Source organism: Ovis canadensis, chromosome 2 (assembly GCF_042477335.2).
Source record: "Ovis canadensis isolate MfBH-ARS-UI-01 breed Bighorn chromosome 2, ARS-UI_OviCan_v2, whole genome shotgun sequence".
Classification (NCBI taxonomy): Eukaryota; Metazoa; Chordata; class Mammalia; order Artiodactyla; family Bovidae; genus Ovis; species Ovis canadensis.
The window spans coordinates 174,949,867-174,977,793 of record NC_091246.1 but is presented as its reverse complement, the minus strand read 5'-3'; the positions used below and the strand labels follow the sequence as shown (position 1 = coordinate 174,977,793).

Below are 27,927 nucleotides of genomic sequence, written 5' to 3'. Positions count from 1 at the left end.
TAAATACAGATTTGTGCATAGCAGTTTGGATGTCAGTGACATCTCAAGCATGATTGGGATTCTCCAGGCAAGAATACTGGAGTGGGTTGCCATTTCCTTCTCCAGGGGATCTTCCCGACCCAGGGATTGAACCCAGGTCTCCCACATTGCAGGCAGACGCTTTAACCTCTGCACCACCAGGGAAGCCATAACAAAAAAGAATCAGAGAATAAATACAGATTTGTGCATATGAATTTGGATGTCAGTGTCATCTCAAGCACGAATGGGTCTCAGCAATCAGATTGTTTTACAAAGTAATTTTTTTTCCTTAAAAATATTTTTTTTCCTTGATAAAGAAATACATTCCCTGATACTACTGGCAATAAAGGATTCCAGACTATAATTTGGCCCATACTCTATTGAGAAAAGGCAATCTTGAACCTGGTTTTCATTTTGTCTCTGGATGTACGGGATGATTTTCACTTGGTATCTCCCAATAGATTAATTCTGCCTGCTTGTTGTTACCTGTCTTTGGAATTAGTGAACACTTTGGTTCACTATTCTTTTTTACTGTCTTTTAAAAAAATTTTTTGGTTCACTTTTCTTATCTCTACCCTTATCTGCTTTGGTCTACATGCCCAAATCTTTTAGATAAAAATCTTTTTAGGTTTTCTGGATATTTTTTTCCTAAGCAGAAAAATATATGAACAAAAGTATTTTCATGGCCATGATATAAGACAGTAGAATATAGAAGAATATTTTTCCTGGGAAGGGAGTTCTGCTAATGTCATGGATCATGAACCAAAAACTAAAAAAACAAGCAGGTGTGAGGCCATACTGCCTGGCATCGCTAATCTAATTGCCATTTGGGCAATGTGACAAGTCCACCTATGTAAACCATCTGTTAGTTCCCTCACTCCATTTCACTGCATACCATTTGGAAAAGGAGAAACAAAAAAAGCGAAATGCTTAGAGCCAAACAATGTAGTGCTTTTGGTTATGAAATTCTTATACTGACATAGTCCATTTGAAGTCCCTTAGTTCATCCATTTTCTGGGCATAATTATACTTTGAATATATTTCACTGGGATTTTAAAATTATTTTCATATTCTTAAATCAAGAACTGAATAGACCTCTTTGAAGACCTGACAAATTCAAATTCCTTGGGCAGCTTTGCTAACATTTGGAAAGCTCACTATATAACTTATGTTAAAGGTATTTCTTCTGCAGTATTAAGCAGTATTTGCCTCCCTCCCTCCCCCTTTTTTTTATTAGGAGGAAAATAGGAAACATCAGTTGTTGACGAGAAAATTAGATGAATAATTATGTATTCAAAAGGCAGCAAAATTCATTACCATGTGACTTACCTTGCTGAGCTTCTTTATCATACACTTTCATATGAACAACCCCAGAAGTCTTATTTCTTAGAACGGTGGGGTTTCTTCCATCTCTTTTGCTGCAGGTTCCCAGCTGAGCTAAGTTTTGGTCTGCCCACCACAGTTTCTTATCTGTAAAAATGAAGACTTTTTAAATGAAAAAGATAATCATCTTATTAAATAGTAATAAAGAACTATTAAACTCTAATGGTTTCTGATTTCTTTGGTTAAATTTCCAAACTCTGTTTCTAAGGGAAACAGCACAATCACTTTTACTTTTAAAAATACTTATCACGGTACATTCTATTGTTTAAATTTTCCTTCTTTTACTCCAGTTAGAGAATCTTGACTTTAACTTTTCTTTTTCTTAAAGAATACATGACATAAATAAAGGTATAGTTCAAATGAATATGGAATACACATTTTATTATTCATAATCTAAACCATGATTATAGTAGTATTGTACTATATCTGTAAATGAACAGTAAAATCCAACAAAATATCTAACAACTGTGAAAAAGATTGTTCTCTAACTTCTATATAAAGCATGTAAGCTTTTAATCACTAGTACTCTCCACTATTGGATTCTTCACAGTTATAGTGACTTATTTCTTTGTACAGTTCATGTTCATTTCTCCAAAATTTTATAAATGAATACTATTAACTGGTATTGAATGTTTATTTGGTAATAGAGAATATACAATGTGCCTCAGATTAGAATAAGACAGGTAGCTAGAACAGTAGTCAATTTTTACACTTATTATTACAGTATATTATGTCAAATGATCATATCAAAACTATAGGGATGCTATTATTATTTTCTGAGATTCAAAGAGATTAACCACCTCAGTCAAATTCATATATACGGTCATTCTGTCTCCAAAACTTGAATTCTTTCTAAGAGTCTACTCTTAGTGCATTAAAACATTTAAGGTAATTAAATAATTTTTTATTTTTTAATTTTTTATTTTTTTATTTTTTTTTTAAATTTTAAAATCTTTAATTCTTACATGCATTCTCAAACATGAACCCCCCTCCCACCTCCCTCCCCATAACATCTTTCTGGGTCATCCCCATGCACCAGCCCCAAGCATGCTGCATCCTGCGTCAGACATAGACTGGCGATTCAATTCACATGATAGTATACATGTTAGAATGTCATTCTCCCAAATCATCCCACCCTCTCCCTCTCCCTCTGAGTCCAAAAGTCCGTTATACACATCTGTGTCTCTTTCCCTGTCTTGCATACAGGGTCGTTATTGCCATCTTCCTAAATTCCATATATATGTGTTAGTATACTGTATTGGTGTTTTTCTTTCTGGCTTACTTCACTCTGTATAATCGGCTCCAGTTTCATCCATCTCAACAGAACTGATTCAAATGAATTCTTTTTAACGGCTGAGTAATACTCCATTGTGTATATGTACCACAGCTTTCTTATCCATTCATCTGCTGATGGACATCTAGGTTGTTTCCATGTCCTGGCTATTATAAACAGTGCTGCGATGAACATTGGGGTACATGTGTCTCTTTCCATTCTGGTTTCCTCGGTGTGTATGCCCAGAAGTGGGATTGCTGGGTCATAAGGTAGTTCTATTTGCAATTTTTTAAGGAATCTCCACACTGTTCTCCATAGTGGCTGTACTAGTTTGCATTCCCACCAACAGTGTAGGAGGGTTCCCTTTTCTCCACACCCTCTCCAGCATTTATTGCTTGCAGATTTTTGGATCGCAGCCATTCTGACTGGTGTGAAGTGGTACCTCATTGTGGTTTTGATTTGCATTTCTCTAATAATGAGTGATGTTGAGCATCTTTTCATGTGTTTGTTAGCCATCCGTATGTCTTCGGTATTGAACAATCTATTTATTTCAACAGGAATCTTCAACAAGACAATTGAGACTACTATCAATTCCAACCAAGAATCTAAGTCAGGTTATTGAACTCAGGGAAGAAAACAATAACAATGCAGTCTTTACCTTCAAGGTACAATTATTCTCAATCAAATGTCAGGATATTTTAGACTGAACCAAAGCTTTGTTTCAGGTATTACCAAAGGAGTAATAACATAGACATTAATGATAACTATCCTTTTCTAAATCTGATTTTATGCAATGCACAATTCTAAACACTATAGATAAATTCATTTAATGTTCTCAATTCTATAAGATAAGTACTACTATTATTAAGTTCAGTTCAGTTCAGTTGTTCAGTCATGTCCGACTCTTTGAGACCCCGTGGACTACAACACTCCAGGTTTCCCTGTCCTTCACCAACTCCTGAAGCTTGCTCAAACTCATGTCCATTGAGTCGGTGATGCCATCCAGCCATCTCATTTTCTGTTGCTCTCACAGCAAATACTGACACCCTCCTGGAGGTCCTCCACTCTTCTGAAGGACTCTGGGAGGCAAACCTCTGCCTGTCTCTGGGAAGAGTTTACAGTTGAGGTTGTATCCTAAGCAGCCACCGATCATCCTAGCTTCACACAAGAAATCCTGGGCAAACAATCATTAGTTCTCTCTTACAGAGTCAAGGATGAGGATGCATGCTCCATAGGGCAAGAACGTTATTTAATGAATGAACAAACAAATGAATAAGACAAACAGAAAATATAATAGAAAAGAGAAAGGTAAAATATCTATCTGAAAAGTTCAATAGAGCATTTCCTGGAGGTCCAGTGCAAGGGGCATGGGTTTAATCCCTAGTCGGGGAACTAAGATTGCATATGACATGCAGCCCAGTCTCCCCCCAAATAAATAAAAAAAGTCCAATAGCCAGTATCATTAGATTGTACTTGTAAGAATTAGATTCACTACTTTCCTGAAGTTACAGGGAAAATAAATAAATAAATAAAAGGCGAGTTTTACTTAAAAATGTCCTTAATTGAAAAGTAATAAGCATCAGTTTTGTTCAGTCTAAGCCTTTTTATTATTCTGAGTAACAAAATTGGGAGCCTGTGCATGTAGAAAGCACTTTGGGTGCATCAGTTCACTTCAGTGGCTCAGTCGTGTCCAACTCTTTGCAACCCCATGAACCGCAGCTCACCAGGCCTCCCTCTCCATCACCAACTGCCGGAGTCTACCCAAACCCATATCGGTTGAGTTGGTGATGCCATCCAACCATCTCATCCTCTGTCGTCCCCTTCTCCTCCTGCCCTTAATCTTTCCCAGCATCACGGTCTTTTCAAATGAGTCAGCTCAGGTGGCCAAAATATTGGAGTTTCAGCTTCAAAATTAGTCCTTCCAATGAACACCCAGGACTAATCTTTAGGATGAACTGGTTGGATCTCCTTGCAGTCCAAGGGACTCTCAAGAGTCTTCTCCAACACCACACTTCAAAAGCATCAATTCTTCAGCACTCAGCTTTCTTTATTGTCCAACTCTCACATCCATACATGAACACTGGAAAAACCATAGCATTGACTAGACCGACCTTTGTTAGTAAAGTAATGTGTCTGCTTTTTAATATGCTGTCTAGGTTGGTCATAAAATTCCTTCAAAGGAGTAAGATTGTTTTAATTTCATGGCTGCAGTCACCATCTGTAATGATTTTGGAGCCCCCAAAAATAAAGTCGGACACTGTTTCTACTGTTTCCCATCACTGTTTTCCCAGTGATGGGACCAGATGCCATGATCTTCGTTTTCTGAATGTTGAGCAATAAGCCAACTTTTTCACTCTCCTCTTTCACTTTCATCAAGAGGCTCTTTAGTTCTTCTTCACTTTCTCCCATAAGGGTGGTATCATCTGCATATCTGAGGTTATTGATATTTTCCCCAGCAATCCTGATTCCAGCTTGTGTTTCTTCCAGCCCAGCGTTTCTCATGATGTACTCTGCATAGAAGTTAAATAAGCAGGGTGACAATATACAGCCTTGACATACTCCTTTTCCTATTTGGAACCAGTCTGTTGTTCCATGTCCAGTTCAAACTGTTGCTTCCTGTCCTGCATACAGGTTTCTCAAGAGGCAAATCAGGTGGTCTTGTATTCCCATCTCTTTCAGAATTTTCCACAGTTTCTTGTGATCCACACAATCAAAGGCTTTGGCATAGTCAATAAAGCAGAAATAGATGTTTTCTTGGAACTCTCTTGCTTTTTCCATGATCCAGCAGTTGTTGGCAATTTGATCTCTGGTTCCTCTGCTTTTTCTAAGACCAACTTGAACGTCTGGAAGTTCATGGTTCACGTATTGCTGAAGCCTGGCCTGGAGAATTTTGAGCATTTCTTTACTAGCATGTGAGATGAGTACAATTGTGCAGTAGTTTGAGCATTCTTTGGCATTTCCTTTCTTTGGGATTGGAGTGCTGAGTTTTCCAAATTTGTTGACATATTGAGTATAGCACTTTCATAGCATTGTCTTTCAGGATTTGAAATAGCTCAACTAGAATTCCTTAACCTCCACTAGTTTTGTTCATAGTGATGTTTCCTAAAGCCCACTTGACTTCACATTCTAGGATGTCTGGCTCTAGGTGAGTATGAGTGATCACACAGTAGTGATTATCTGGGTCTTGGGTGCATAGTGAACTACAGTTGTATAGAACAAATGTACTTATGAGATAGCTTAAACTGTAGGAAGAATGAGATACTTTTTTCAAAGGATATCATTTTATCATTGAAAGAATGTCTGACAATCCATGGCTATTCAGACTTAGATATTTGGCAGAAATTTTTCTCAAAAAACAAACAAACCAACCAAAAAAAACGAGAGTGAACTGTTTGACAATAACCAACTTTGAGACTTATTATAAAGCTATAGTAGTTGAGACAGTGTTGTATTGTTGAAAGAGTAAGATCTCTGTCTTTATAGATCCTATGTTCTAGTGAGGGAGATAGACAAGAAATAAACACACAGAAAAGGTATACCTAAAATTCCTATAAATCAACAGCAAATAAATAATCTGATTGAAAATGGGCAAATAAATGAAACATTTATCTAAAGACTTGCGAACAGCCAGCAGGTATTTGAAAAAATGCTCAACATCATTAATCATCAGGAAAATGCAAATGAAAACCACAATGAAATATCACCTCACATCTGGCTCTCAAAAAAGTACAAACAAAACAAAACAACACACAAACAAAAAACATAGCAATGCTGGCAAGGATGGAAGGATGTGGAGAAACTGAAACTCTTGTACACTGTTGCTAGGAATGTAAAACAGTACTGACACTATTTTAAATGGTATGGAGATTAGTCAAAAAATTAAAAATAGACTACTGTATGACCTTGGCCACCTGATGAGGAGAGCTGACTCATTGGAAAAGACCCTGATGCTGGGAAAGATTGAAAGCAAAAGGAGAAGGGGTGGCAGAGGATGAGATGGTTAGATAGCATCACTGACTCAATGGACATGAGTCTGAGCAAATTCTGGGAGATAGTGGAGAACAGGGAAGCCTGCAGTGCTGCAGTCCATGGGGTTGCAAAGAGATGGAAATGACTTAGGGATTGAACAACAATAGCAATGTTCTAGCATTACCATTTCTGGGTATATATACTAACTGTATATATAATAACTGAAGTCAAAATCTTGAAGAGATATTAACACTCCAATGTTCACTGCGACATTATTCATAATAACAAATGTAAATGTATGGAAACAACCTAAAAGTCCACCAAAAGATGAAGGATCGATAAAATCTGGTGTGCATATACAATGGAATATTATTCAGCCTTTAAAAAGGATAATAATCTCATGGGGGATGTTGATAACAGGCAAGACTACATGTGGGTAGGGATAAGGAGAATATAGGAAATCTCTGTATTTTCTTGTCAATTTTGCTGTGAACCTAAAAATGCTCACACAAAATAAAGTCTTTTTAAAACTAGAGAGAATTTCACCACATGCAACAAGGTGGATGAAATTTGAGGACATTACAGTAAATAAGATTAGCCAGTCACAGAAGGATAAGTATTGTATGATTGCAATCATATGAGGTATCTAAAACAGTCAAACTCATGGTAACAGAGTAGACTAGTGGTTTCCAGGAGTAGGGCATGGGGCTGGGGGATGAGGGAGCTGCTGTCCAGCAGGTATAAAATGTTTCAGTTATAGAAGATGAATAGATTCTAGAGATCTGCTATACAATATTGTGCCTACAGCTAACAATATTTTATTGTGCACTTAAAATTTTGTTAAGAGGATAGATCTTATGGTAAGTGTCCTTACCACAATAAAAAAGATAAGAAATAACTGAAGACTCTCATGAGTCCTATAAAGAAAATAGGCACAGTTTCATTTTCCGGTTTTCCTATTTTTGTCTGCACATGACTCCACTCTACTTACCCTTCACTGCACAAGTCTAACCCTACACTCAGTGCAATACTTCAGACTAGCACATCCCACACTGACTCTTCTTTCTCATTGATTCCAAAGCCTCTACAGACAGCATCATATGGTTTTGTATGAAATTGCTGCTTTTTCTTTTCTTTTCACTTGTACTAATTTTGACTCTTTATCCAGAGATGAAAATCCTGAGAATAAGGATCCTGTCTTGTATTTCTTTGTATTCTTCACAGTGCATTGTATTCTTTTGAACTGAGTGTAATGTAGACATTCTCTAAATATCTGTGAAATGACTGGGGAAATAATATACCTAAAAATATCTCCCATAATAATTTACTACTTAGAAAACATTTAAATAAAGCCATCTCCTCCACTTCCTCTCCTTAAAATGTTCTCTTTTTAAATATTTTTCTTTTTTTGACAACTCCTCTAATATAAAGAACTTTGGTTTTGACTCTGTAATTATTTAGAATCATATTTCTATCACTTTTTTCCCTTATACTGTTATTCATTTAAATATACTAGAATCTTCAGAAATTACCAGAGTTCAAAAACTACTTGCTTATGTTGGAAGCAATTATAAATATCCCTATGTCACTATTATAGGCTGAACTCTGCACCACAAAATTCATAAGTTAAAATTCTAACTCTTAGTACCTCAGACTGGGGCTGTATTTGAACATAAAATCATTAAAGAAGTAATTAGGCTTCCCTGGTGGCTCAGATGGTAAAGAGTCTGCCTGTAGTGATAGAGACCTGGGTGTGATCCCTGGGTTGGGAAGATCCCCTGGAAAAGGGAATGGCTACCCACTCCAGTATTCTTGCTTTGGGAATCCCATGAATAAAAGAGAAGAGTCCGGTGTGCTATAGTCCATGGGGTTCACAAAGAGTCAGACAGGACTGAGCAATGAACACTTTCACATAATAAGAAAGAAAAGTGAAAGTGAAGTTGCTTAGTCGTGTTTGACTCTTTGCAACCCCATGGACTGTAGCCTACCAGGCTCCTCCGTCCATGGGATTTTCCAGGCAAGAATGCCGGAGTGGGTTGCCATTGCCTTCTCTAGGAGATCTGCCCAACCCAGGGATCCAACCCAGGTCTCCCGCATTGTAGGCAGACACTCTACCATCTGAGCCACCAGGGAAGTTCACATAATAGGGTAGATCCTAATCTGATATAACGCATGTTCTTATAAAAAGAAAATTAGGCCACAGAAACACACAGATGGAAGACTCAAGGAGGAAAAGATAGCCATCCGCAAGCAATGGAGAGAGGCCTCAGAAGAAATCAACCATGTTGACTCCTGGTTTTCAGACTTCAAGATTCTAGAACAGTGAGACAATGAGTTTTTGTCAAGAAATCTAGTCTTTGGGACTTTGTTAAGGCAGCCCTAGCAAACAAACATGTTTACTAATAGGGATATAGAAGACACTTATGAAAGAATTAACATAAATATCATAAATGTAAATTGATTCTACCATACAATCACTAAACTCTGCACTCAAAAGAGAGAGAAATGAAGGAAATAATTTTGCTGAGACACAACTGAGCAAATGAGCACTAAGTCCCAAGGCCTTTGCTAGGCACATAGAACTGTCTCAATCATTCATAAGTGATGGATGCAATAAAATGCCTGTCAATAAGCAAAATCTATAACTTAAAAAAAATCCACAAAGATAGCAACAAACCAAAGTGTTGAAATTGCATCTACTGCCTGGAAAATGGAAGAGGAGTGAGGGAGATTTCTCACTTGTGATTTCAATAACTAAATTTCACCATCAGAGCTCCAAAATCTCTTTCATATGCCTAAGTGAAGTGAAGTAGCTCAGTCGTGTCCGACTCGTTGCGATCCCATGGACTGTAGCCTATCAGGCTCCTCCGTCCATGGGATTTTCCAGGCAAGAGTGCTGGAGTGGACTGCCATTTCCTTCTCCAGGGGATCTTCCTGACCCAGGAATCAAACCCAGGTCTCCCACATTACAGGCAGAGGCTTACCGTCTGAGCCATCTCTAACCACCCTCTTAATCTTCAGTCCAGATATGCTACTACATAGCAGGAATTTCTACCTGAATATAAGGAAGTCACTACAAACTTTACATGACCTAAATAAAATCTATTTTATTTTTTCGATGTATACTTATTTCCCAATAGAATTCTGTATGAATTAATGTTTGTATCCCCTAAGTTCAGTTCAGTTCAGTCACTCAGTCGTGTCCAACTCTTTGCGACCCCATGAATCGCTGCATGCCAGGCCTCCCTGTCCATCACCAACTCCCGGAGTTCACTCAGACTCACGACCATCAAGTACGTGATGCCATCCAGCCATCTCATCCTCTGTTGTCCCCTCCTCCTCCTGCCCTCAATCCCTCCCAGCATCAGACTCTTTTCCAATGAGTCAATTCTTTGCATGAGGTGGCCAAAGTACTGGAGTTTCAGCTTTAGCATCATTCCTTCCAAAGAAATCCCAGGGCTGATCTCCTTCAGAATGGACTGGTTGGATCTCCTTGCAGTCCAAGGGACTCTCAAGAGTCTTCTCCAACATCACACTTCAAAAGCATCAATTCTTTGACACTCAGCTTTCTTCACAGTCTGAACTCTCACATCCATACATGACCACAGGGAAAAGCATAGCCTTGACTAGACAGACCTTAGTCGGCAAAGTAATGTCTCTGCTTTTGAATATATATCTAGGTTGGTCATAACTTTTCTTCCAAGGAGTAAGCGTCTTTTAATTTCATGGCTGCTGTCACCATCTGCAGTGATTTGGGAGCCCAAAAAAATAAAGTCTGACACTATTTCTACTGTTTCTCCATCTATTTCCCATGAAGTGATGGGACCGGATGCCATGATCTTCGTTTTCTGAATGTTGAGCTTTAAGCCAACTTTTTCACTCTCCTCTTTCACTTTCATCAAGAGGCTTTTTAGTTCCTCTTCACTTTCTGCCATAAGGGTGGTGTCATCTGCATATCTGAGGTTATTGATATTTCTCCCTGCAATCTTCATTTCAGCTTGTGTTTCTTCCAGTCCAGCTTTCTCATGATGTACTCTGCATAGAAGTTAAATAAGCAGGGTGACAATAGACAGCCTTGACGTACTCCTTTTCCCATTTGGAACCAGTCTGTTGTCCCATGTCCAGTTCTAACTGTTGCTTCCTGACCTGTATACAGATTTCTCAAGAGGCAGGTTAGGTGGTCTGATATCCCATCTCTCTCAGAATTTTTCCACAGTTTATCGTGATCCACACAGTCAAAGGCTTTGGCATAGTCAATAAAGCAGAAATTGATGTTTTTCTGGAACTCTCTTGCTTTTTAATTGACCCAGCGGATGTTGGCTATTTGATCTCTGCTTCCTCTGCCTTTTCAAAAGCCAGCTTGAACATCAGGAAGTTCATGGTTCATGTATTGCTGAAGCCTGGCTTGGAGAATTTTGAGCATTACCTTACTAGCATGTGAGATGAGTGCAATTGTGCAGTAGTTTGAGCATTCTTTTGCATTGCCTTTCTTTGGAATTGGAATGAAAACTGACCTTTTCCAGTCCTGTGGCCACTGCTGAGTTTTCCAAATTTGCTGGCATATTGAGTGCAGCACTTTCACAGCATCATCTTTCAGGATTTGAAACAGCTCAACTGGAATTCCATCACCTCCACTAGCTTTGTTTGTAGTGATGCTTTCTAAGGCCCACTTGACTTCACATTCCAAGATGTCTGGCTATAGATGAGTGATACATCATCATGATTATCTGGGTCATGAAGATCTTTTTTGAACAGTTCTGTGTATTCTTGCCACCTCTTAATATCTTCTGCTTCTGTTAGGTCCAGACCATTTCTGTCCTTTATCGAGCCCATCTTTGCATGAAATGTTCCCTTGGTATCTCTAATTTTCTTAAAGACATTTCTAGTCTTTCCCATTCTGTTGTTTTCCTCTATTTCTTTGCATTGATCGCTGAAGAAGGCTTTCTTATCTCTTCTTGCTAATCTTTGGAACTCTGCATTCAGATGCTTATATCTTTCCTTTTCTCCTTTGCTTTTCACTTCTCTTCTTTTCACAGCTATTTGTAAGGCCTCCCCAGATAGCCATTTTGCTTTTGTGCATTTCTTTTCCATGGGGATGGTCTTGATCCCTGTCTCCTGTACAATGTCATGAACCTCGTTCCATAGTTCATCAGGCACTCTATCTATCAGATCTATGCCCTTAAATCTATTTCTCACTTCCACTGTATAATCATAAGGGATTTTATTTAGGTCATACCTGAATGGTCTAGCAATTTTCCCTATTTTCTTCAATTTAAGTCTGAATTTGGCAATAAGGAGTTCATGATCTGAGCCACAGTTAGCTCCTGGCCTTGTTTTTGTTGACTGTATAGAGCTTCTCCGTCTTTGGCTGCAAAGAATATTATCAATCTGATTTCGGTGTTGACCTTCTGGTGATGTCCATGTGTAGAGTCTTCTCTTGTGTTGTTGGAAGAGGGTGTTTGCTATGACCAGTGCATTTTCTTGGCAAAAGTCTATTAGCCTTTGCCCTGCTTCATTCTGCATTGCAAGGCCAAATTTGCCTATTACTCCAGGTGTTTCTTGACTTCCTACTTTTGCATTCCAGTCCCCTATAATGAAAAGGACATCTTTTTTGGGTGTTAGTTCTAAAAGGTCTTGTAAGTCTTCATAAAACTGTTCAACTTCAGTTTCTTCAGCGTTACTGGTTGGGGCATAGACTTGGATTACCATGATATTGAATGGTTTGCCTTGGAAACGAACAGAGATCATTCTGTCGTTTTTGAGATTGCATCCAAGTACTGCATTTTGGACTCTTTTGTTGACCACGATGGCTACTCCATTTCTTCTGAGGGATTCCTGCCCAAAGTAGTAGATATAATGGTCATCTGAGATAAATTCACCCATTCCAGTCCATTTTAGTTCACTGATTCCTAGAATGTTGACGTTTTCCCTTGCCATCTCTTGTTTGACCACTTCCAATTTGCCTTGATTAATGGACCTGACTGACAGAATGTGGTCCACTGGAGAAGGGAATGGCAAGCCACTTCAGTATTCTTGCCTTGAGAACCCCATGAACAGTATGGAAAGGCAAAATGATAGGATACCAAAAGAGAAACTCCCCAGGTTATTAGGTGCCCAATATGCTACTGGAGATCAGTGGAGAAATAACTCTGGAAAAAATGAAGGGATGGAGCCAAAGCAAAAATACCCAGTTGTGGATGTGACTGGTGATAGAAGCAAGATCCGATTCTGTAAAGAGCAATATTGTATCCCCTGCTAAATTCATATATTGAAATCTTACTCCCAGGGTGTGGTGCCCTGGGAGGTGATTAGGCTGTAAAGCTGGATCCCTCATGAGTGGAATTAGTACCCTTATAAAAGACACACCCCTGAGAGCTCTCTATCCCTTCTGCTATGATACAGTAAGACCAGCTGGCTGCTTGTGAAGCAGGAAACACATTCTCACTAAACACCAAATTTGCTACCACCTTGATCTTGGACTTTTCAACCTCCAGAATATTGAGAAATAAATATTTGCTACTTAAAGCATCCCAGCCTGTGGTATTTTGTTACAGCATTCTGAACTAAGATAGCTTCTCACAGTGAATGGTCCCTGACTTGGTCATCTGGGGTAAAAACTAGAGGGCCATCTTTTTTACCTTCCCAAGGCCATATCTCTTAGGTGCTCATCCCAATGTTTTATTTCCTCTCCATTCCCACTAAAACTTCTTAGCTCAGGACTCCATTACTTCTCATTCTCCTGACAACCTTTGCTGAGGAAACAGTAGAGTGATCTTTCCAAAATGCAAATCTAAGCATGTCACTCCACCACTTAAAATTCTACAGTGGCTTGCATTCCCCTGCCAAACCGCTTAGCATGGCACAAAGGCCATTTGTGATTTGATGCCTACTTAATTTTCCATCACTAGATCTATTACTGCCCACTGTGTACCATGTTCTAGAAATATTAAACTGCAGTCAACTTTCAATTTCCCAAGGATAGATTAACCACATTATGAGGGGAAAATGGGTGAACATGGGCCAAAGACAGCTTACTTGTAAAGAAAAAAACTAAAAGTGTAGTGGAATAGAGAAATATCTACATATCAGAATGAGTCTATTATTTATAATTATATAGGAACCATTCCCTTTTTACATGGTACCTATCGCAAATAAGGAACGCCCCTTCCACCTGGACAGTCAAAACTGGCTATGTGCATATGCAATCTGTTGATGCTCTTTGGTGCAGGAGCAGCTTTCTGCAGTTTGTCTGAAGCTCTAGGCAAAAATCTATTTCTTAGGACAATGATGGTAATAGAAGTCTCTTTGCTGTGCTTTCTCCCAAGAATTGTTTTTTTTTTTTTTTTCCTCAAACAGAGAATCTAGAGAATGGCAATGGAGGTGAGAGGAAGAGCGACACAGAACAAACCCAGAATTTTGTTCTGAAGCCTTTGTGACCTTGAACTGACAGATATGGTCTTAAAATTCCTTCAATTCACTGTTACATTGAGGTTTGCCCACTGAGAGCTGAAGGGCAGTCTAGGATTGTAGGGAGAAAAACCTGAGAATGGCAGGTAGTTTAATTTCCAAGTTGATGGCTCGACTATGTTGCCAGTGAACTAGTATTTGTGTGATGATGAAGGAGAGAGGACAGTGAGAATTTTCTGCCAAAAACAAAGAGGCCCCAAATAACTGCTTGCTGCAATGTTTAGAAAACAAAAACATTTATTTAGTGAAAAATATTATTCTCATCAAAATGGGAAGAAGAACAAGTCCCTCCTATGTAGCACCGAGAACTATAGTCAATATCCTATGATAAACCAAATGGAAAATAATATATTTAATATATATTTCAGTTATATGTATATTCAGTTTTATATATATATAAACTGAGTCACTTTGTTATATAGCAGAAATTAACACAATATTATAAAGCAAATAAAAAGAAAATCAGAAGAGGAGAAAGAGGAGCAGGAGAAGAAACAGATAAAGACCCACTGACCTCATGTAGATAATTTAACATCCTAATGAAATGCATTTGAATTAAATATCCATCTTGTGTCACAGTTGTGTTAAATTGCATCTGAACTATGTTTTATCTGTGTTCTCCTGATTTCCATTACCCCGGTAAATAGGATAATACAGAGTTGATACAGTTTTTCAAAACAATGATTCCCAAATATCCCAAAGCACCTTTATGTGTGAGTGTTCAGTTGCAAAATCTGTCTGACTCTCTGCAATCCCAAAGACTGTAGCCTGCCAGGTTCCTCTGTCCATGGGATTTTCCAGGCAAGAATACTAAAGTAGTTGCTATTTCCTTCTCCAGGAGATCTTCTTGACCCAGAGATCGAATCGTGTCTCTCACATCTCCTGCACTGGCAGGCAGATTCTTTACCACTGCACCACCTGGGAATCCCCCAATGCCAATTACATGGATGGTTTAAATGGATGGTTTTTAAGGCCTGTTGAGAGTCACTGTATACAGTGGGTGAGGGAGTATGGGTTGCGGTCATACAAACATGCTTTGAGGCCTGGCTATGACGTATTCTGAGTGATTTTGAACAACATACTTGAATCCTTATTATTAGTCTTCTCATCTGTAAAGGGAAAAAAATCCACTACACTTTATAATATATGAAATAATTAGTCACATCATGTGAATGGTAAAGACAATACCTGGTAGGTAGCTACACTGAATAAAAGAATGAGTCAACAAAATCTAAAATATATTTGAGTATACTAATTCTAATATACAGGCACTTCAGAAAAAATATTTCTATTCACTGTCAATAGAAAAGTGTATGGAGTTTTTTTTTTTTTTTTTTCATAATTAATGATGAATTACTGCATTTCTGGGCTTCCCTTATGCAGTAAGGGAAGACAGTAAAGAATCTGCCTGCAATGCAGAAGACCAGAGTTCATTACCTGGTTGGGAAGATCTCCTGGAGTAGGAAATGACAACCCATTCCAGTATTCTAGCCTGGGAAATCCCACAGACACAGGTGCTTGGCAGGCCCCAGTCCATGGGGTTGCAAAGAGGTGGACACGGTTGAAGGACTAACGCTAAACAGTTCTATGAATTTACACTGCTTCTCTTATGGCTAGCAGAATGTGCCACCTGAAAATATGTCTCTTTGGCGTAAGGATTATTTGGAGCTAATTATTTTAAGAAAAATCGGACACAGGATAAACTCTGAAAACAGAATAGAAATTGCTCTTTTGTAAACGAAGATCATGGCATCTGGTCCCATCACTTCATGGGAAATAGATGAGGAAACAGTGGAAACAGTGTCAGACTTTATTTTGGGGGGCTCCAAAATCACTGCACATGGTGACTGCAGCCATGAAATTAAAAGACGCTTACTCCTTGGAAGAAAAGTTATGACCAACCTAGATAGCATATTCAAAAGCAGAGACATTACTTTGCCGACTAAGGTCCGTCTAGTCAAGGCTATGGTTTTTCCAGTGGTCCTGTATGGATGTGAGAGTTGGACTGTGAAGAAGGCTGAGTGCTGAAGAATTGATGCTTTTGAAGTGTGGTGTTGGAGAAGACTCTTGAGAGTCCCTTGGACTACAAGGAGATCCAACCAGTCCATTCTGAAGGAGATCAGCCCTGGGATTTCTTTGGAAGGAATGATGCTAAAGCTGAAACTCCAGTACTTTGGCCACCTCATGCGAAGAGTTGACTCATTGGAAAAGAGTCTGATGCTGGGAGGGATTGGGGGCAGGAGGAGAAGGGGACAACAGAGGATGAGATGGCTGGATGGCATCACTGACTCAATGGACGCGAGTCTGAGTGAACTCCGGGAGTTGGTTATGGACAGGGAGGCCTGGCGTGCTGCAATTCATGGGGTCGCAAAGAGTCGGACAGGACTGAGCGACTGAACTGAACTGAAGGGAAATTTACATTAGAAAGTGGGCCTGTACCAAGAGGACAGACATCACCAGGGATAATTTTCTCATCTGAGAGATTCATCTGCAAGGTAGGACAACTATTGTTTACTAAACATTTCCTAATGTCATCTTTCCATGAACTGCCTTCCCTTCTTTGAAGCTGCAGACCCCATCTCTTTCTGTAGATCAGGAAATAAATAGTATATAAAATAATAAATGATATATAAACCTGAATAGTATAGTTATCTTTTGAATCTCGTATTTTGGATAGGTCCAACCATACATAAGTTATTTTTTTTTTTCCTCCTGTTAATCTGTCCTTGGGTTTTACCGATAGCTCAGCGGGTAAAGAATCTACTTGCAATGCAGGAGACATAGGAGACACAGGTGTTTGATCCCTGGGTTGGGCAGATCCCCTGGAGGAGGAAATGCTGACCCACACCAATATTCTTCCTGAAAAATCCCAGCGGTAGAGGAGCTTGGTGGGTTACAGCCCAAAAGGATTGCAGAGAGTTGGACACCACTGAGCAATTAAGCACACACAGCACAATCTGTCTTTTATTACGGGATATCAGCCAAGAGTCTAGGATGGTGATAAGAAAATTATTTTATTTCCCTATCCAACTAGTTAGATTCATTCACATGAATATCGGTTGAGATTAGTAGTATAATACCTGAGAGTGGAAAAGAATAATGCTCATTGCTCTTGGCAATCACTCCAAAGTGATTACCAAGTTCAAGTCACATATAAAATGGCCTATTAAGTTAGGACAAGTAGAATACTGGGTTTCCCTGGTGGCTCAGATGTTAATGAATTTTCTTGCAATGCAGGAGCCAGGCTTTGATCCCTGGATGGGGACGATTCCCCTGGAGAAGGGAAGGCTATTCACTCCAGTATTCTTGCCTGGAGAATTCCATGGAGAGAGGAGTCTGGTGGGCCATAGTCCATGGGGTTGCAAAGAGTCAGGCATGATGGACTGACTAAATCACGTAGAATAATGGTAACTTCAATTTGTATCTGTAACTGCTCTAAGCAAGGGAGATTAAAAGTGTTCAAAGACAACAATGTAATTCTTTGACTTTTACATATACATTGTTTAGGATGAATGTTTAAGAGAATCATTTCCCTTTTATTAAGGCGTTTAGCTTAAGCAAGGTCTACAGAGAGTTAAGTTAGATAATGACCTCTATGTTGGACTGAGTTGTGTCTTCCCCCAAATCCAGACATTGAAGTCCTAACCCCCAGTGTGACTGTATCTAGAATTGGGTCTTGAGAGAGATAACTAATGTTACATGAGGTCATAACAGTGGTTCCCCAGTCCATACATGACTGATGTCATTACAAGAAGATACCAGGGATGTGGGCACAGAGGAAAGACGAGGGGAGGGTGTGGTGAGAAGGTAGATGTCTGTAAGCCAAGGAAGCCTGGGGAGAAACCAAACCTTCTGACACACTGATCTCTTCCAGCCTCTGGAAAGGTGAACAAATAAATTTCTATTGTGTAAGCCATCTACTATTTGGTACGGCAGCCCTCACTGACATATATATGCTAATTTATTGGGAACAGAACATAGTCCTGGGAAAGCTATTTAAAAGAGTCTGAGATGTTGAGTTCACACTGTGATGCACAATAGGAACCACTAAGAGAAAACTCATTCTATATTCAAGCAGATCTGTACATTACCTCTAAAATATACTCCAATTACCTACTTCCAAATTACGTATTCCAAGATCTCCGCTGCTTCCACTTCCGCTGCTAGCACGCTAGTCCAAGCGGCCACAGAGTCTCACCTGAATCCTACCCCAGATAAGGGTCACCAGCATCCGTTCTTTTCCTCTCCCATAGCCAGTCTTCACACAGCTTTGATTAACCATTTTATTAATAAAACACAAACCAGGATTTAAACTCCTGTTTAACTCTTCAGTTGACTACTGAAGTTTTCAGTCTTTAGCAGGTGAGTCCCTGAGAATCTTGTCAATCTTGACCCTCCTCTCTTGTGGAATGAAGCTCCTATTACTCCAGTCACGTTAGCCAGAACCTGACAAGCACTTTCTGATCTTAAAGAGTTTTTACTTGCTATTTTCTCTTCCCAGAAAACTCTTCCTTAGACATCTTCATAGAGCTGAATTTTGCTTGTCATTCAAGTGTAAGCTCAAACAGCACCTCCCTGGCAAGAACTTCATGGAAACTCTTATTTCATACCACTTTTCCCTATCTGACATTTTCACAAATGTTTATGCATTTACTGTCTATGTCAGCTAAGTACAAGTTCATGAAGATAGGGACTGAAGCTACCCTTTTTCACCTCTGTGTCTCTATATTGAAAAGATATAATCTAGATATATAACAACTAATAAATTCTCACTATTCTAATAAAATTCTAGTTCTAGAAATAACAGGGGCTGATACAAGAAATATCCCCGATTCTGTCATGCTGATGCTTAGAACATGCTTTGGGTAAGAGGGCTGTGTGTGAATGAGAGAAAGAGGCAAAGAATTGAAAAAATGGTGACTTAGAACTATTATCACCTGGAGCCTGAGCAGTTATATAGATTTTTCTTTTTTCTTTTGCTTTGATATCCCTGAATAAATGGGACATTGGAAAACAGTTTTTTACTTTTTCTTTGAGTAGCAATGGCATCTCAAACTTCTGATGTTCAGTTTCATCAGTAACCTGGAAGCAGCAAGTGTGACCCTTTTTGCTGCTCCTCCCATTGCAGTCATGGTCAATGAGGACATTTCTCAGGTTGAGTGCCAGCTCTCTACTAAGCAGTGAGGCATGACTACAAGAGGGAATATGAAAAGGTCAGTAACTAAGATCGTCCTCAGCAAGTAGTTCTAGGTTCCTTTAAGAGATTGCAAACAATAGGAAGATAAACGTAAAATCAGAGGAATCATAAGTCTGTTCTCCACAGAAGAACTAAAGAGTAGCACTGACATACAGATTGCTAGTGGGAAGTGCTGTATAGCACAGAGAGCTTAGCTCACTGCTCTGTGATAATCTAGAGCGGTGGGATGTGGGGGTGGGAGTGAACTCAGGAGGGAGGGGATATCTATAGACACATAGCTGATTCATGTTGTTATACAGCAGAAACTAACACAATGCTGTAAAGCAATTATACTCCAGTTAAAAAGATAAATAAATAAAAGGCAAGGATGGGATGATTTGAGAGAATAACACTGAAAGATCTATATTACCCTATGTGAAATAACCAGTCCAAGCTGATGCATGAAACAAGGCACTCAAAGCTGGTACACTGGGACAACCCAGAGGGATGGGATGGGGAGGGAGGTAGGAGGGGCATTCGGGGTGGGGGACACATGTATACCTGTGGCCGATTCATGCCACTGTATGGCCAAAACCACCACAATATTGTAAAGTAATAAGCCTCCTATTAAAATAAATTAATTAAATTTTAAAAAATAAAAGATTAAAAAAAAAATCAAAATAAGTAGATAGCTGCAGCTGCTTGCACTTTCTACACTCTCTGAGGCTGAGGATAGCTAGGGAAGGTGGAGATGGCTCGAAGGAAGTGGACAGCTGAGAACTGGAATCTGGGGAATAAGTGGTGGAGTTGTGTAGAGGTCCCTTTCCTTGAAGTAAACTACAGTTTCATTTTTAAGGTGGAGCATCTAGGAGACTCAGCTGTGATTTTACCTAGCACTCCACAGACCGGTGCCAATCTACTGTCACCCCACCAAACTAGTTCAAGAAAACAACCTATGAGTGCAAATGTAGAGAAAATAGTCAAGGAAAACAAGATCTTCATTTAATTCCTTTACAGTATGGTTAAAGGTCTTAAATTAGAGAAGGAAGAGAACTATCAGAACTTTTCAGAAAATCCAGCAACTTCAACATAAAGAAGTTAGGAATTAAAAACATAAATAAATAAACACACATAGAATTAATATGAAGAAAGTATGTGTTTTAAAAAAATCCGTTCAGAAATATCAGTGCATGTGGGTTTGAATCACTTAATATAGGGTCATGCAATGATCTTGAAATAGATTTTCTGAATGACACTCTTCCCAAACAAAAATTAAATGAAGAAAAGACAAAACTAATGAAGCAGGTTCATGAGAAAGAAGACTTTCTTCAAAACTTAAAACTAGTCAACATGTATAGATAAAAGAGGAGCTTGTGTTAGTCACAGTTGTTAACAAAGTAGAGAAGCTGCAGCCAGCTGTTGCTCTGAGTTGCAGTCAACTCGGACATGACGGAAGCGACTTAGCAGCAGCAGCAGCAGCAGTGTCTAAAAATCTAAGCTTTACTCAGTTGATAGACCGCTAAGGGTTAGATGAGAAATTGCTACACTGTAATGGTGCTTCCCAGGTGGCTCAGCCAGTAAAGAAAGAATTTGTCTGCAATGCAGGTGACTGGTTTGGGAAGATACCCTGGCAAAGGGAATGGCTACCCTTGCCAGTATTCTTGCCTGGAGAATTTCATGGACAGAGGAGCCTGGCAGGCTACAGTGCATGGAGTTAGTTGCAAAGAGTTGCACATGATTGAGTAACTAACACTTTCACATATACACTTTTATCCCCCTTATAACTTCTACTCATTTGGAAATGGAGTTGAAGGGGCCATAGTGGACCATGAGTCACTTAGAACCAACTATTCATTAACTTCACTACTGAAGTCCCTAGAATTGGTTTGTACCAGTTTGACCTTCCAAGCCAGTCTGTATGACAGGCATTCTATCAATCCAGGATTTTGTTAAAATTTTTGTTTCATTTGGAATACATGTATTTTTGTAATAGACATTTCTTCCCTACTTGAGACAGAATGAAAATCTCTGTTTCTGGTAACCAGATTCTAGGTAGAATAGTACCCAGGAAGTATTAATCTCAGTAGACATTGTCCTAAATTTATCCTTATTATTATGTTCATGTCTTGGTTTTCAGTTTTGTGAAAAAAAAATCTATCATTTTAAATATGTAAATATATAGTATATAAATAATTTATAAAGTGCATAATCATAAAATGATATAGGGACTTCCCTGGTGGTTCAGTGGCTAAAATTCCTTTTCCCAATTCAGGAAGACCAAGCTCAATCCCTGATCATGGGACTTGAACCCACATGACTCAACTAAGACCTGGTGCAGCCAAATATGTACACTACTAACAAAGAGATATTTTATTGACCTAGACATATTTATTGACCTGGAAATCAATGTTTATGACAAATTAAAACTGAAAAAGGTTTACATATAATTTGTAAAAAAGATCATAAATTTTAACTTTTCTAAATAAAGTTTTAAAATAGAGTTTGCTAACAAATATTACTGATATCTTTAAATGATCCTATTCTGCTCATTTTTAAATTATTTACTGTTCAGCATTAATATTAAATTTTTACTTCAATTAATTTAAATCATTCTTACAGTGTGCTTCTTGAGCAAAGTTTTCTTCTTTTAACATCACATGAGATTCAGTGAACTAGTATTTCATTCTGGTTTGGACACACTGTATATTAAAAGGTTCCAATATTTCAAAAATTTCTTCAAATGGCTGTTCTATCCTGGATAATTTATGGCTCTGTCTTTATTATTAAAATATGAATGTTGTTGTTGTAGTTACTATCCAACTCTTGACACTGCCAAATAATTAATATTGTAAAATTTACTGACTAGAAATATATATGTGTGGGTGTAAACATAAATATATTACTGGGAAAAGGTTAAAAAATAAATACTGTCACAAATAAATGATCTTTGGTGCTCCCATTTGCCATGATCCTGTCTTTCCCAAATAATTTAATATGATATATCTATTTATTTGAAAATAAAAGCACATGAAACCTCTACATTATAGCACATTTCAGAGGGAAGCATTGCCCATTTAAATAACATTACCAAAATATTATGTCATTGCAACTCAAGACTTTCAGTTGAGTTGAATGGGACAGCTGCCAATTGGAGTGATACTCTTAATCAGAAAATAAAAATAAAATTGTGGTTTGTAAAATTAGCATCATCTTATAATCTTTTACTTTGCAACTCATTAAATTTTGTAACATTAAATCATATGTTTTAACTGTGAATCATAAAACAAAAAAGTATGTGCTTTTTATAAAGAATCTCAGGATGAGCATCCGTATGCAATCACTTCATTGTGCTCTCATTTTCATACCTGGAAGTGCACAAGATAAGGACTTGGTATACTAGAAATAAGTCACAATATAATGTTCCTGAATAAAGAATGCAACTGTGAATTAGCTCTGAAAGACATTGGAATACCAGACCACCTGACCTGCCTCTTGAGAAACCAATATGCAGGTCAGGAAGCAACAGGTAGAACTGGACATGGAACAACAGACTGGTTCCAAATAGGAAAAGGAGTACGTCAAGGCTGTATATTGTCACCCTGCTTATTTATGCAGAGTACATCATGAGAAACGCTGGACTGGAAGAAACACAAGCTGGAATCAAGATTGCTGGGAGAAATATCAATAACCTCAAATATGCAGATGACACCACCCTTATGGCAAAAAGTGAAGAGGAACTAAAGAGCCTCTTGATGAAAGTAAAAGAGGAGAGTGAAAAAGTTGGCTTAAAGCTCAACATTCAAAAAACGAAGATCATGGCATCTGGTCCCATCACTTTATGGGAAATAGATGTGGAAACAGTGTCAGACTTTAATTTTTGGGGGCTCCAAAATCACTGCAGATGGTGACTGCAGCCATGAAATTAAAAGACGCTGACCCCTTGGAAGGAAAGCTATGATCAACCTAGACAGCATATTGAAAAGCAGAGACATTACTTTGCCAACAAAGATCTGTCTAGTCAAGCCTATGGTTTTTCCAGTGACCACATATTGATGAGAGTTGGACTGTGAAGAAGGCTGAGCACCGAAGAATTGATGCTTTTGAAGTGTGGTGTTGGAGAAGATTCTTGAGAGTCCCTTGGACTGCAGGGAGATCCAACCAGTCCATTCTGAAGGAGATCAGCCCTGGGATTTCTCTGGAATGAATGATGCTAAAGGTGAAACTCCAGTACTTTGGCCACCTCATGCAAAGAGTTGACTCATTGGAAAAGAGTCTGATGCTGGGAGGGATTGGGGGCAGGGGGAGAAGGGGACGACAGAGGATGTTAGGCTTAGGGAGGCTGGATGGCATCACTGACTCGATGGACTTGAGTCTGGGTGCACTCCAGGAGTTGGTGATGGACAGGGGGGCCTGGTGTGCTGCGATTCATGGGGTAGCAAACAGTTGGACATGACTGAGTGACTGAACTGAACTGTTAGCTCTCTTTGGGGCTTCCTCACGGGCTCAATGATAAAGAAGCCAGCTAATGCAGGAGATGTAAGAGACACAGGTTCGGTCCCTGGGTTGGGAAAATTCCCTGGAAGAGGAAATGGCAACCCACTCCAGTATTCTTGCTTAGAAAATCCCATGGACAGAGAAACCTAGTGAGCTGCAGTCCATGGGGTTGCAAAAGAGTCAGACATTGCTTAGCAACTGTGCACAGCACAACACAGTTCTCCTTAAATTGGGGATTTAAAGTAAAATGGAAAGCTTATTGATACAAGACTTTTTAAGAAGAAAGAGTGGTAAGATGAACTGGAGATGTGATTTTTGTCATTCTACACCAAGTATTTTCCAGCTCTGATTGGGTTTCTCACAACTAGAATTCCCTATGAAATATGTAGGTGGCAAAAAATCATAATAGAAAAAAAATACACAAATGCTTAGATTTAACTTACATAGAAATAAATTGGAGGTATATTGAGTATTTCAAAAAGAAAAAACATGTTTCAAGGCAGGGGGGGAGGATGTCTTGATAAATTTTCAAGTGGTAGAATATGGTTATATAATTTTGAAATTTTCCTGAGAGCATGTGTTATGGCTATGTTTTATAACTATGTAACTTTTATGTATTCTATTGTTCATCAGATGGGAATATAAGTATTTCTACTTAATAAGTATCCATAATTTTGCCTCTATTAAGGTAATATTACAGATTATGAAATGAGATTCATTTTTTTAAAAACCAAAAATGTTCTTTCAAAGTGAAATCTTCGTAGTCCTTAATATGGTACAAATATTATTCATGTCTCATTATTCCAGTGAGCTAAGAGATCTCTTGCAAACCTCTTAATCTCTATTCCAAGGTAACAGGATCTTTTTCCCTTCCATACATAATCTTATTATGAGTCAATTCAACACAAAATAGTCTCATCACCTGCCTTTTGAGTACTGTTCATCTGTGATAAATCAGTATACATATATACAATTATACTTAAAATTTAAAAACGTAAAATCATATATTTTTTAAAGGTGTACATGCTTTATGAGTTCTTCTTAAAGATATTCCTTGAATGGTTATAATTTTAATATGGAACATGACAAATTAAAATTAAATTGATATAGATATTTATTTCAACTTCTACTGATAATTGATTATGAAAAGGAAAAAAAATAGAAATTTGTATGTTGATACTCAAGTACAATTTTTTTTTTTTTAGCTTGCCTACATCTAGGTATATCAGTTCAGTTCAGTCACTCAGTCACGTTTGACTCTTTGCGACCCCATAAACCACAGCACGGCAGGCCTCCCTGTCTATCACCAACTCCCAAGTCCACCCAAACCCATGTTTACTGAGTTGGTGACGCCATCCAACTATCTCATCCTCTGTCGTCCCCTTCTCCTCCTGTCCTCAGTCTTCCCCAGCATCAGGGTCTTTTCAAATGAGTCAGCTCTTTGCATCAGGTGGCCAAAGTACTGGAGTTTCAGCTTCAAAATCAGTCCTACCAATGAACACCCAGGACTGATCTCTTTTAGGATGGACTGGTTGGATCTCCTTGCAGTTCCAGGGACTCTCAAGAGTCTTCTCCAACTCCACAGTTCAAAAGCATCAATTCTTCAGTGCTCAGCTTTCTATATAGTCCAACTCTCACATCCATATATGACTACTGGAAAAACCATAGCCTTGACTAGACAGACCTTTGTTGACAAAGTAATGTCTCTGCTTTGTAATATGCTGTCTAAATTGGTCATAGCTTTCCTTCCAAGGTGTAAGCGGCTTTTAATTTCATGGCTGCAGTCACCATCTGCACTGATTTTGGAGCCCAGAAAAAAAGTCAGCCACTGTTCCCACTGTTTCCCCATCTATTTGCATTGAAGTGATGGGACCGGATGCCATGATCTTAGTTTTCTGCATGTTGAGCTTTAAGCCAACTGTTTTACTCACACTTTACTTTCATTAAGAGGCTCTTTAGTTCTTCTTCACTTTCTGACATAAGGGTGGTGTCATCTGCATATCCGAGGTTATTGATATTTCTCCCAGCAATCCTGATTCTAGCTTGTGCTTCCTCCAGCCCAATGTACTCTGCATATAAGTTAAATAAGCAGGGTGACAATATACAGCCTTGATGTACTCCTTTTCCTATTTGGAGCCAGTTTGTTGTTCCATGTCCAGTTCTAACTGTTGCTTCCTGACCTGCACAGAGGTTTCTCAAGAGGCAGATCAGGTGGTCTGGTATTCCCATCTCTTTCAGAATTTTCCACACTTTATTGTGATCCACGCAGTCAAAGGCTTTGGCATAGTCAATAAAGTAGATAGATGTTTTTCTGCAACTCTCTTGCTTTTTTGATGATCCAGTGGATGTTGGCAATTTGATCTCTGGTTCCTCTGCCTTATCTACAACCAGCTTGAACATCTGGAAGTTCATGATTCACGTATTGCTGAAGCCTGGCTTGGAGAATTTTGAGCATTACTTTACTAGCATGTGAGATGAGTGCAATTTGTGGTAGTTTGGGCATTCTTTGGCAATGCCTTTCTTTATGACCTCTCAAAATCTTCCATGATCAGATACCTTCCATCAAAGTTAATTTGGATTGAACCAAACTGTCAAATATAGTAATCCTCCCTTATCTGAGGGCTCCCTGGTGGCTCAGATGGTAAAGAATCTGCCTGCAATGCAGGAGACTCAGATTCTACCGCAGAATCGGGAAGGTCCCCTGGAGAAGGAAATGGCAATCCACTCTAGTATTTTCACCTGGAGAAATGGACATAGGAGCGTGTTGGGCTATAGTCCACTGGGTCGCAGAACTGGACATGACTGAGCAACTAACACTTTCACTTGCTTTCCCTTAACTGAGCTTTAAATGTCCATGGTTTTAGTTACCTAAGTTCAACCAAAATTTGAAACAATTATATGAAAAATTCAAGAAATAAAGAGTTCTTAAGTTTTAAATTGCACACTGAACAGAGTAGCATGATGAAATCCTTTGCAGTACTGCTCCATCTTGGCTGGAGAGCCTAACTGTCAGCATCTTTTTCATGACATCCGTCTTGTCATGGTTCAGTGATCCAGGATTATACCAAGTCGATGATCCTCTTGCTGGATAGTCAGATTCAATAACAGCTTAGTGCTCTCTCTACCACCTATCCATTCACGTCACCTCATCTCATCACATAGTCACATTATCATCTCACAGTGAAATGGAACAGGACTCTATGGTCCTTGCCCTCCTCATGCCCTCGCCCTGTAGAAAAACTTAAGCTAAACCATAATCAGAGAAGAAAATGCTGAAGCAAATGAAATCTGTCAAATCGGACAAAACAATGATAGTTTAGTCACCAAGCAAAGTTGAGGACCTTTAGTTTCTTTTCAAGGGTTATAGATAAAATTCTGAGCCATATCCTATATGCTGTCTTATAGATACTGAAGCCCCCACCAAATGGAAGAAGTTAACTACATGATGACCAGCCTGTAGCCATGACGTGATGCAGAGAACTGACCTCAAGGAAATGGGGTGGGGGGTGGGAAACTGACCCTAAAACTAAAGATTTAAGTGTACTTAAGATAACACAGGTCAAACCACTGCGTGACCAATTTCAAGATGGCTGTCAGAGCTGAGTGTGCTGTTTCTGCAAGTAACCCACTCCCTCCCGCAATAAAAGCTCTTGTCCACCAGTTGTCAATGGAGGTGACTTGGCCTTTGGACAGAATCCACCCACCCCCAACTCCCTGCCATTGCTGACATCCAAAATAAAGCACATTTTTCTTTCCACCAACCTTGCTTCTTTATCGGCTTTTGATCAATGAGCAGTCAGACTTCACGTTCGGTTTTAAGAGACAGAGAGAGATCACATTCATATAACTTTACAACATATTTTTATAATTGTTCTACTTTATGATTAGTTACTATGGTTAATCTCCTATGCCTAATTTATAAATTAAACTTTATCATAGGGAAAATTTTATTACTATTCAATGTTACCATATTGTATATAGGATTTGGTACTATCTTCAGTTTCAGGCATCCACTGGGGGTCTTGGAATGTATTCTCCAAGGATAAGCAGGATTACTGTAGTCAAAGGACTCAGGGCTGATTATTTAGCCTCAGTTTAAATGAATAATGCTCACCAGATCATGACATGATTCCAAGTTATTTCCTAT

At 38.8% G+C, this 27,927-nt stretch overlaps 1 protein-coding gene across 1 annotated transcript in view; it reads right to left on the bottom strand.

The window, feature by feature from the left end:
- Positions 1 to 27,927, bottom strand: part of LRP1B (LDL receptor related protein 1B) — a 1,961,274-nt gene that overhangs the window by 657,085 nt on the left and 1,276,262 nt on the right. The window contains exon 33 of the mRNA XM_069573760.1: positions 1,348 to 1,488. Within this exon, the coding sequence (XP_069429861.1) occupies positions 1,348 to 1,488 (141 nt within the window). The remainder of the gene's footprint in view (positions 1 to 1,347; positions 1,489 to 27,927) is intronic.